General features: G+C 41.4%; 1 protein-coding gene across 2 annotated transcripts in view; it reads right to left on the minus strand.

Annotated features, from left to right (window-relative positions):
• Positions 1–1,577: 1,577 nt before the first annotated feature.
• Mansc1 (MANSC domain containing 1) overlaps positions 1,578–12,017 on the minus strand; it is a 31,075-nt gene continuing 20,635 nt past the window's right edge. Inside the window, exon 5 of one of the 2 annotated variants that reach the window (XM_047548730.1) lies at positions 1,578–3,901. In XM_047548730.1, coding sequence (XP_047404686.1) covers positions 2,976–3,901 — 926 coding nt within the window. In that variant the 3' untranslated portion in view covers positions 1,578–2,975. The remainder of the gene's footprint in view (positions 3,902–12,017) is intronic. The other variant, XM_047548729.1, reaches the window with a different exon arrangement.

Below are 12,017 nucleotides of genomic sequence, written 5' to 3' on the forward strand. Positions count from 1 at the left end.
GGTCAGTCACTTATACTCCTCTTTTTAAAAAATACCTCTATTTTTTTTAATGTGGTGCTAAGTATTAAAGCCAGTGCCTCATACTTGCTATTCAAGCTCTCTACCATTGAGCTACATCAGCAGCCCCACTTATACTTCTCTTTGCCTCAATTTCCTCACCTGCAAAATAGGGATAAAAGTTTTTCAAAAAGTTATAATAAGAATGAGTTAGCATATGTAAAAGTGTTCTAGACACAGAGCATAAGGACCTTATAAGCATTTTCTACCATTAAGTAATGGAATACTCAACTAAAAGAGATGTTAGAGATATATTATCAGAGAACAAGATTAAAGTTGGCAGTTCCAGAGTTAGTCTTATCACTTAGCTTAGGCGTCAGGGACCAGTCACTTTCCATATTCCATTGCTATACTTAGTATGTTAATGTTTCTCCCCTAATTGTGGCAGGAGGACTGCAGTAGCTCTGAGTATTATGTCCTCACATGTCCAGCATCCCAAGCAGGACTTAAAGGAATGGGAGCAAAAAAAAGAGCTTTGCTTCCATGCAGTGTGCTCTTAACAAACTTTCCTTAGAAGCCCTCAGTAGGGTTCCATTCATCTGGAATTTAGTCATAGACCAACCCTCAATGCAGAGGGGGCTGGGAAAGAGAAACTGGAACTTCCAACCTGTAACAAAATGCAAAAGTGGGGCTGGCTTTTGGGTGGATAACTGGTAGCGCTATGATCTGGGAGCCAAGGAGTTTCAGGCCAAGGGTAATGGAGAAACCAGAATGCAGCATATTCATCTGGGATGAATGAGTCATAGACTTCATCCTTTAGAGTCATTAGCTGTTTTGAGCAATCTCTCAATCTTGGGTGTCATGTTGATGAAATGAGGATTTTTTTTTTCTCATTTGAGAAAATGAGGGGTCTCATTATGTTGCCTGGGATGGACTTGGAACTCCTGAATCAAGCAATCCTCTTACCTCAGGCTTCCGAGTAGCTGGGAACACAGGTGTTCACTACCACACCCAGCTGGAGAGAGGATATTTTTGATGGAGGGGTTCTTCCTAGTCTTCTCACCTGTTCTAGGCTGCTGCCATTACTTCCAACAAATGAAAGGAGAGGGCTCATGATTCAGCATGCTTAGTCTGAGAGGTTCACAAAGGCTAGTCACTGTTAAAGTCATCCGAGAATATCCAATCTTAGTAGTGCATTCCTCTAATTCCAGCTACTATTGAGACTGAGGTAGAAGGATGGCTTGAGCTTTAGAGTTCAATGCTAGCCTGGGCAACACAGTAAGATCCCATCTCAAAAATAAATAAATAGCAAGTGCAGGAGTCTCCCCTTAATTTTGGTCTTAAATTCAGATGCTTCCCTACAACTCACATCTCCACAATATCTCACTGCTACAGCCTCCTGCATAGTCTCCCCATCAAAAAAGATCCCAAAAAAGTGGACAGAAAACAACAGGAGAACCAGAAACTTTACAAACACCCAGAGAAAGCCTTATTTTCACTCTCCAAATCCATTATCAAAGAGAGGAGACATTTTAAAATTCCAAGGCACTTGGTTAACTAATCTGATTCTGGTCTACATGTAGATATTCAATAAATACTTGTTAAATTAAATTGACTCAAGGTTTTATTTATTCAACCTACTTAAAGCTTATGTAAACCCCTTGGAGATTTGTGTCAAGCTGTTAAGCTGCAAAATATATGAAAAGCAGTATTTTCAATAGACTAGCTTTCGTCTTAATGTGCTTTATGAGCTTAACCATAAACCAAGGGGAAGGGGGAGAGGCAGCAGGAGAGCAGAGGGAGTGGACAAGGTGAGGAAGGAGGAGGAGTAAGAGGGGAGCCCATTTCTATCATTTTCTACATTTGTCTTCAAGGCTATGCTTAACCAGCTACTGCCCTCTAGTGCTCACTGTATGAACAGCTCACCAGAAGTCCATTTTTATCTTAAAGAATCCTGTTTATGCCTGGAAGAAATCAAACTTCTTGTTTTACAGATAAGCAAACTGACATCCAGAGAGATGAGGTATCAAATTGACCCATGTGGCCTCGTAGACTCAGTTGTACCACCTTAAACTTGTCCGGCAAGTTTATTATAAGCATTTCTCAGAAATTTCAACAACACCAATCAATAAAAATTATAGTATATTAATCTAAGTGCTATATATTACTTCTAATGCTGTTCCAAATAAAGCTAAAATTGGTTGCTGGTCAGGTTTAGATAAAGATTTATAAAAAAAATACTGGTACATCTTAAAATTAGTACAAGTTAAGAAAATGTTAACACAAAAAGAAAGAACAGACCCCAACTGGATTTGGCCATTTATTACAATTGGCTTTTATTGTTGTCTCCATATAGGCTGATATTCTGCTAAAAGTCTCCCAAAGGAACCTCTTTGCTCATTGACGGGAAAAGAAATTTGTCATTTCAACTTGGAACACATATTTTCATCATTTCATCATTTTGTTGGTGGGAATAAATTGAAAGTTATCCAGCTGGATGTGTCACTTTACAAGAACATTACCAAGTAACAAAAGATTTATTCAAATATTTAATTGGAAGGAAATACATCTGGAATAAGTTTTATTGGAATTCATATAAAAAGAAAAGCGAATCCATTAAAGCTAATATCATAAACAGTTGAATTTATCTGGAACCAGAAATATTAACAAATTGGAACCCAGACATCCTAACTTTTTTCCCTGCATAAAGCCAGATGAATTTCCCAATTTATATGGCAATTACACTTTATTATTTTAGGTAGAGCTTTATTTTCAGCCAGTATTTTAGAGACAGATCACTCAAATTACCTAATTTGGTTTCTTTACTCCCTCCTCCTTAAAAAACAAACTAAAAGAAATTAGTAAGGGGCATTTTCTTGTATTCAAAATACAACCTCCTATTGAGACCAGCAAGTCAGCAGAATTTCAGTGCATTTGGTTTCTAGTTACTAAATGATCAAGAGATGCTACTTTTGCCTTTAGATGTCAACGTAGATTCCATTGATCAAGTAATCGAGTCTCGAGTACCGTTTCCTACGAAGGGATTCTGAGAGCATCCTGCCCAAGAGAATGAGGCCTATCACCAGGAACAGAACACCAAAGAGCAAGGTACCCATAAGAAGCCACTTTTCAAATGGAAGGCTATGTGGGCTTTCTGGAACTCTGTTCAGTGATGAACTGACTACACTGGCCTTCCCATTGTTCTGAGAAATAGTATTTGTAGCAGAAGACTCCACATTTGACAAAGAAAGTGCAGCAGATTTATGCCCAGACCCTACATTTGAAGTCAGCATTTCTCTAAAGGGCACAGTTTCTGAGGTGCCTGTCGAGTCTGTAGATGCTTGAAAGATGGTAATTGGAACTGCTACTGTAGTCTTAGCTTGAGGTGTAACCATGGCAAATGTAAAAACTGTGGAAATGGGGGCTTTGGTCTGCTGAGAGGTGACAGTGGTTACAGGTGACATTGTGGTGGCCACCCATGGTTGAAAAGTCACAGAGGGTCTCACTGAAGTACTGGTAAGTGGAAGAACTACAGGTTTCACAGTAGCAGCGATGTTAGGCAGAGAAGCAACAGCCACTGGAGCCGGGAAGGTAGTTGCATTTTCAGGCAGTGGATGAGCTATTTCTAGTTCTGAGGAAAACTGTGAATTCTGAGAAAGGACATTCTCTTTATAAACAGGAACCCGTGTAGTCGTTTGATCAGTCTTGAATAGTTTTTGCAAGTTATCCGGAGAGCCGGATTCCTGAGAAAGTGCACCTCTCCATAAGAGATCAGTGGACTTCGAATTACCTGTCAGAGGAGAGAGAGTGGGAGCAACCGCTTGTGAAGACTGGCCATGGAAGAGATCATCTTCTTGTACTAACTCTTGGTGTGGCAAATCAGGTCCAGTCAAAGATGGAAAATCTGAAAATGTAAAGAAAATAAAAGGAGACTTAAATATATCCATGCTAGGGTGGGTTAAAAAATATGACGTATCAGCTTGTTAATACATCTTCAAACTGATAACCCATACTTGTTTTTTTTTTTAATTGGGGAATTGAATGCAGGGCCTGGTGTGCTAAGAAGCAAGCACTCCACCTATAAGCTGCATCCCTGGCCCTGATACTTGATATTCCATTGAAATGTGTACAAAAAGGAAAAACACAAGTTGCTAAATCAGAATCTGATAATACCACCCCTCTACCCAAAGCTGGGGTTTATTTCTACTCTGACAGAACGAAAGAAATGTGTGGAAGCACATCAGGTAAATTAAGAAAAAGGTAGGAGCAGTAAAGCAGGGGGCTAGGAGGAGCTTGGCATGGGCAACAAGAAGGTTAGGAAGATGGGGATGGCTAAGGGGCTGGGGCCAGGGCAGAGAGCTGAGTCAAGGTGACATGGGCAGGTGAGGATGCTGCTGTGAGGCATGAGCTCCTACAGGACACGCCAGCTGGGAATTGGATGACAAGTAATTATTAGGGCAGATTTCACAGTATAGGCACAGGGCAGGCAAGAAAGGATATGCAGAAACTGGTAAAGTGAGGTGCTGGGTTCAGCAGGAAAGAACTGAACTGAGTCCTGTGATGTTACTTTTAACAGGGAGGAGGAGGAGAGAGCTGGGTCTACTCTCCTCTTAGCACACTCAACCAGGGCAGCAGCAGAAGGTTGATGACATTTCTCAACCAAACAGCAGGGATGCACAGTTCCAGCACTATACTCAGGAGGAAGGCTACATGGGAGATTTAATTTTGACTCTCAAAGCATAGAACTTAGAGTCAAGGTCTTAGGTTATAAGGAGGATGCAAGCAACATTTGACATTATGATGGTCATAGTGAGGATATAAAGAGCAGAAAATTTTAAAGTGCTGATTCCTGTGGAGGAAGAACCAGCCTCAGATGTGTTCCTGCTAGAGAAAGCTTAGACTTTCGCTCTTTGTCATACACACCATTTATTACAGCTCAAACTGGAAAAGCTTGTCAAGGCAATTGAGTGCAGCAAATGATCATCTGAATTACTCTGTATTACTCTGCTACTTGGCTAGACATTTTGCTTAGATTAGAACTACGGAAAACACAAGGAAAGAAACTGAGGAAATTCCTGGCTTCACTCTCTCCTTTTCTTCCTCAAGTCCCATCCATATCAGTTTCTAAACTAGTCCTCTCCTCTCTCCTAACAGATCCAGGAGTAACTTCATACTTGTAATATCTTGTGACTACTCCCTAAGCCTCACACCCCTAGGTGGTCCTTTAGAACTACCAATTATTAATCCATCTAGGACAGGGGTCTGCAAACCATGGACCAATGGCCAAGTCTGGCCTGCTGCCTGTCATTGTATGGCTTAAAAGCCAAGAATGGTTTTTTACATTTTTTAAATGGTTGGAAAAAATCAAAACAAGAATAATATTTTGGAGGGTTCAAGATGGCGGACTAGAGGGCGGCTGCATTTCATGTTGCTCCAGGACTCAAGATTCAAAAGAGGAGATAGTGACTTGGGACCAACTCAAAGCCGCCCGGGGAGTTTCTCCCATAGGGGAGGCGTCCCCGAAGGGGCAGTAGCCCTGGAACGCAGAGAACTTTGTGAAGTACAGTGACTCGGCGGGTCGCCCCTCCCCCGCCGGAGCGGTAAAAACGGACAGCGAAGCGGAGCGAAAAAATGGCGGATTGAAGTTTCCAGGACCGCGGGCAGATTCTCTAACCTAAGGAGACTCGTCTGCGAAGGGTGAGGCTCTCAAGCCCAGGAGGGAGGTCCGGGCCCCTGGGAACGTTGCCTGCAAAGGCTACCCCTGCCCAGGCGGCAAGACACACCTCCCCTGCTGGAGCAGTGAACTCAGAAAGCGGGGATCTTTGCAAGGGAGGTTGTGCGACACACTGCTTGGTTTTGAAGCGATCTGCCAGGGCTCCAGCGGCTGCCAGAGAAAGAGTGGGGCGGCGAGTTGTTTGGATCCAGCAACCGCCTGAGCAACGGGGAGGGGGCTGCCCAGAGGAGGTGGAGGTACGCAGTGAGTGCCTTGGTCTCCAAGCGCCCACACCTGGAGGAAGAGACGAGCGACGGGTCACTGGGGCTTGGAGCATATGTACGAGGCTCCAAGTGACTGCTCAGAGGGCGGGTCGCATAGCCAGGCGATTAGGTGCATAGCAAGGTCCGGTCCAGGGACCTAGGCACCTTTTCTTGAATGAACTACACAGAGACAAACTGAGGGGCGAAGTGAAGGTTCCAGGACTTCAGGCAGCGTCTCTGAGAAGGGACAACCTAAGGAGACTCGTCTACGAAGGGTGAGGCTCCCAGGCCCAGGAGGTAGGTCTGGGCCCCTGGGAAGGCTGCCCTGCCCAGGCAGTAAGACACATCTACCCTCATTGGAACAGTGAGCTCGGAAAGTGGGAGACCTTGCAGAGGAGGCCGAGCAGCACACCGCTTGGTTTTTTGGTTTTTTGGACCAATCTGCCAGGGCTCCGGGGGCTGCCAGAGAAAGAGTTGGGTGGCGAACTATTTGGATTCAGCAACTGCCTGAACAACGGGGAGGGGGCTGTCCTGAGGAGGTGGAGGTGCGCAGTGAGTGGCTTGGTCTCCAAGCGCCCACACAGAACACCTGCCTGGAGGAAGAGACGAGTGACGGGTCACTGGGGCTTGGAGCATATGTACGAGGCTCCAAGTGACTCTTCAGAGGAGGGGTCGCATAGCCAAGTGATTAGGTGCAAAGCACGGTCTGAGCCGGGGATCTAAGCACCTTTTCTTGAAAGAGCTACACAGAGACCAGCTGAGGGGTGGAGCGAAGGTTCCAGGACTGTGGGCAGCTTCTCTGAGGAGGGGCCACCAAAGGAGACTCGTCTGCGAAGGGCAGGGCTCCCAAGCCCAGGAGGTAGGTCCAGGCCCCTGGAAACGCTGCTTGGGAAGGCTGCCCTGCACAGGCGGTAGTTGTGGACTGAGGAGAACCTCTAGGAGGGGAACGGACTAGTGAGACCTCCCCACCGGGTGGGTCTTCCCCGCAGAGTGAGGTTTTCCCACAAAGACAGTAAAACCAGAGACACAGGCCCAAACAGGCATTGCCTTAGCCCGCAGTCTAGCTCCCCTTTGGATGACCATTGGTCAACAAGTAGAGGCACCTCTGCCCTCTAGCAGGGAATATACCCCACCTGAAGACCACCACCCCTAGAGAGGCAGCTACCTAGGGGAACACCGAAGTATCAACTTCCTCTAAGACTTCAGGCTACTGAAGGATAAGAGGGGATACACTAGCAATCTTCAGGGACATTATAAGTCAATAGAGGAAATCTGCAACATCTCTGCAGTCCACTGATACCTGAACAATATGAGAAAACAAGGGAAGAAAATGCCTCAAACAAATCTGGATGTTATATCAATAAAATCCAATGACAGCATGGCAGAAGAAATGTCAGAAAGGGAGTTCAGAATGTACATAATCAACATGATAAGGGAAGCAAACGATGAAATGAAAGAGCAAATGCAGGCATTGAATGAACGCACCAATAGACAGTTAAAAGAGCAAATACAGGAAGCAAAAGACCATTTCAATAAAGAGTTAGAGATATTGAAAAAAAACCAAACAGAAATCCTTGAAATGAAGGAAACAATAAACCAAATTAAGAACTCCATAGAAAGCACAACCAATAGGATAGAACACCTGGAAGACAGAACCTCAGATATTGAAGACAAAATATTTAACCTCGAAAACAAAGTCGAACAAACAGAGAAGATGGTAAGAAATCATGAACAGAATCTCCAAGAACTATGGGATATCATGAAAAGGCCAAATTTGAGAATTATTGGGATTGAGGAAGGCTTAGAGAAACAAACCAAAGGAATGAACAACCTATTCAATGAGATAATTTCAGAAAATTTCCCAAATCTGAAGAACGAAATGGAAAATCAAGTTCAAGAGGCTTACAGGACTCCAAATACACAAAATTACAACAGACCCACACCAAGGCACATTATAATGAAAATACCTAACATACAAAATAAAGACAGAATCTTAAAGGCTGTGAGAGAAAAGAACCAAATTACATTCAGGGGGAAGCCAATACGGATATCAGCAGATTTTTCAATCCAGACCCTAAAAGCTAGAAGGGCCTGGAATAACATTTTTCAAGCCCTAAAAGAAAATGGATGCCAACCAAGAATCTTATACCCAGCAAAACTTACCTTCAGATTTGACAACGAAATAAAATCCTTCCATGATAAACAAAAGCTAAAAGAATATACAAAAAGAAAGCCAGCACTACAGAACATTCTCAGCAAAATATTCCATGAAGAAGAAATGAAAAACAAAGAAGCAAATCAGCAAAGGGAGGAGATATCCTAAAGGAACTCTCAAATAAAGAGGAACCAAGTCGTGTCAAAAATAAGCAAATAAATGAATAAAATGAGTCAAATGACCGGGAATACAAATCATATCTCAATAATTACCCTGAATATTAACGGCCTGAATTCATCAATCAAAAGACATAGACTGGCAGATTGGATAAAAAAGAAAGATCCAACAATATGTTGCCTGCAAGAGACTCATCTCTTAGAAAGAGATACCCAAAGACTAAAGGTGAAAGGATGGGAAAAAACTTACCATGCACATGGACCCAGCAAAAAAGCTGGGGTATCCATCCTCATTTCAGATAAAGTGGACTTCAAGCCAAAGTTAATCAGAAGGGATAAAGAAGGACATTTCATAATGCTTAAGGGAACCATAAATCAGCAAGACATAACAATCATAAATATCTATGCCCCAAACAGTGGCTCACCCATGTATGTCAAACAAATCCTTCTCAATCTCAGAAACCAAATAGACCACAATACAATAATACTAGGTGATTTTAACACGCCTCTCTCTCCACTGGACAGATCTTCCAAACAAAAATTGAATAAAGAAACCTTAGATCTCAATAACACAATCAATAATTTAGACTTAACAGACATTTATAGAATATACCATCCAACGAAGAGTGAATACACTTTCTTCTCAGCAGCACATGGATCCTTCTCTAAAATAGACCATATATTATGCCACAAAGCTAATGTTAGCAAATACAAGAAGATAGAGACACTTCCTTGTATTTTATCAGACCATAATGGATTGAAACTAGAAATAAATGAAAGAGCAAAAAACAGAAATTACTCCAACACCTGGAGATTAAACAATATGCTATTATATGAGGAATGGATAACAGAAGATATTAGGAAGGAAATTAAAAAATTCTTAGAGGTAAACGAGAACAAAGAAACATCGTATCAAAATCTCTGGGACACTATGAAAGCCGTACTTAGAGGAAGATTTATTTCATGGAGCGCATTTAATAAAAGAAGTAAAACTCAAAAAATAAATGAACTAACACTACAGCTCAAAGCCCTAGAAAAAGAAGAACAGACCAACACCAGAAGTAGTAGAAGACAGGAAATAGTTAAACTCAGAGCTGAAATCAACGAAATTGAAACGAAAGAAACAATACAAAAAATTGACAAAATAAATAGTTGGTTCTTCGAAAAAATAAACAAAATTGATAAACCTTTAGCCACACTAACAAAGAGAAGACGAGAGAAAACCCAAATCACCAAAATTCGGAATGAACAAGGAAGTATCACAACAGACACGACTGAAATACAAAACATAATTAGAAGCTATTTTGAAAATCTATATTCCAACAAAATAGAAAATTTCGAAGATATCAACAAGTTTCTAGAGACCTATGAATTGCCTAAACTAAACGAGGAGGACATGCACAATTTAAATAGACCAATTTCAAGTAATGAAATAGAAGAAGTCATCAAAAGCCTACCAACAAAGAAAAGTCCAGGACCTGATGGTTTCTCAGCCGAGTTCTACAAAACCTTTAAAGAAGAGCTCATTCCAATACTTTTCAAAGTATTCCATGAAATAGAAGAGGAGGGAACCCTCCCAAACTCATTCTACGAAGCCAATATCACCCTGATACCTAAACCAGACAGAGACACATCGAGGAAAGAAAATTTCAGACCAATTTCCTTAATGAACATCGACGCAAAAATTCTCAACAAAATTTTAGCAAATCGCATACAAAAATGTATTAAAAAGATAGTGCATCATGATCAAGTGGGTTTCATCCCAGGGATGCAAGGTTGGTTCAACATCAGGAAATCAATAAACGTAATTCACCATATCAACAGACTTAAAGTCAAGAACCACATGATTATTTCAATAGATGCAGAAAAAGCATTTGATAAAATACAGCACCCCTTCATGCTCAAAACACTAGAAAAAATAGGGATAGTGGGAACGTTCCTTAACATTGTAAAGGCCATCTATGCTAAGCCCATGGCTAATATTATTCTTAATGGTGAAAAACTGAAAGCATTCCCCCTAAAATCTGGAACAAGGCAGGGATGCCCTCTCTCACCACTCCTATTCAATATCGTCCTTGAAACTCTAGCCAGAGCAATTAGACAGACCAAAGAAATTAAAGGGATACGAATTGGAAAAGAAGAACTCAAACTATCCCTATTTGCTGATGATATGATTATATACTTAGAGGAACCAGGAAATTCCACCAGAAAACTCTTAGAACTCATAAGTGAATTCAGTAAAGTAGCAGGATACAAGATCAATGCTCATAAATCCAATGCATTTTTATACATAAGTGATGAATCTTCAGAAAGAGAAGTTAGGAAAACTACTCCATTCACAATAGCCTCAAAAAAAATAAAATACTTGGGAATCAATCTCACAAAAGAGGTGAAAGACCTCTACAATGAGAACTACAGAACACTAAAGAAAGAAATTAAAGAACACCTTAGAAGATGGAAAGATCTCCCATGTTCCTGGATAGGCAGAATTAATATTGTCAAAATGGCCATACTACCAAAAGTGCTATACAGATTCAATGCAATTCCAATTAAAATCCCAATGATGTACCTTGCAGAAATAGAGCAAGCAATTATGAAATTCATCTGGAAGAATAAGAAACCCAGAATTGCTAAAGCAATCCTTCGCAGGAAAAATGAAGCAGGGGGTATTGCAATACCTGAACTTCAACTTTACTACAAAGCAATAGTAACAAAAACGGCATGGTATTGGTACCAAAATAGACAGGTAGATCAATGGTACAGAATAGATGACACGGACACAAACCCAAACAAATATAATTTCCTCATACTAGACAAAGGGGCCAAAAATATGCAATGGAGAAAAGATAGCCTCTTCAACAAATGGTGCTGGGAGAATTGGAAATCCATATGCAACAAAATGAAAATAAACCCATATCTCTCACCGTGCACAAAACTAAACTCAAAATGGATTAAGGACCTCGGAATCAGACCAGAGACCCTGCATCTTATAGAAGAAAATGTAGGTCCAGATCTTCAACATGTCGGCTTAGGACCAGACTTTCTCAACAGGACTCCCATAGCACAAGAAATAAAAGTAAGAATCAACAACTGGGATAGATTCAAACTAAAAAGCTTTCTCTCAGCAAAGGAAACTATCAGCAATGTGAAGAAAGAGCCTACAGAGTGGGAGAAAATCTTTGCCAATCATACTTCAGATAGAGCACTAATCTCCAGAATCTATAAAGAACTCAAAAAACTCAACACCAAGACTACAAATAATCCAATCGACAAATGGTCTAAGGAAATGAACAGACACTTCACAGAAGAAGACCTACAAACAATCAACAAACATATGGAAAAATGTTCAACATCTCTAGTAATAAAAGAAATGCAAATCAAAACCACCCTAAGATTCCATCTCACCCCAATCAGAATGGCGATTATCAAGAACACAAGCAACAACAGGTGTTGGCGAGGATGTGGGGAAAAAGGTACACTCATACATTGCTGGTGGGGTTGCAAATTAGTGCAACCACTCTGGAAGGCAGTATGGAGATTCCTTAAAAAACTTGGAATGGAACTACCATTTGACCCAGCTATCCCACTCCTTGGCCTATACCCAAAGGACTTAAAATCAGCATACTACAGAGATACAGCCACATCAATGTTCATTGCTGCTCAATTCACCATAGCCAGATTGTGGAACCAACCTAGATGCCCTTCAGTTGATG

This window comes from Sciurus carolinensis, chromosome 4, assembly GCF_902686445.1.
Source record: "Sciurus carolinensis chromosome 4, mSciCar1.2, whole genome shotgun sequence".
Taxonomy (NCBI): Eukaryota; Metazoa; Chordata; class Mammalia; order Rodentia; family Sciuridae; genus Sciurus; species Sciurus carolinensis.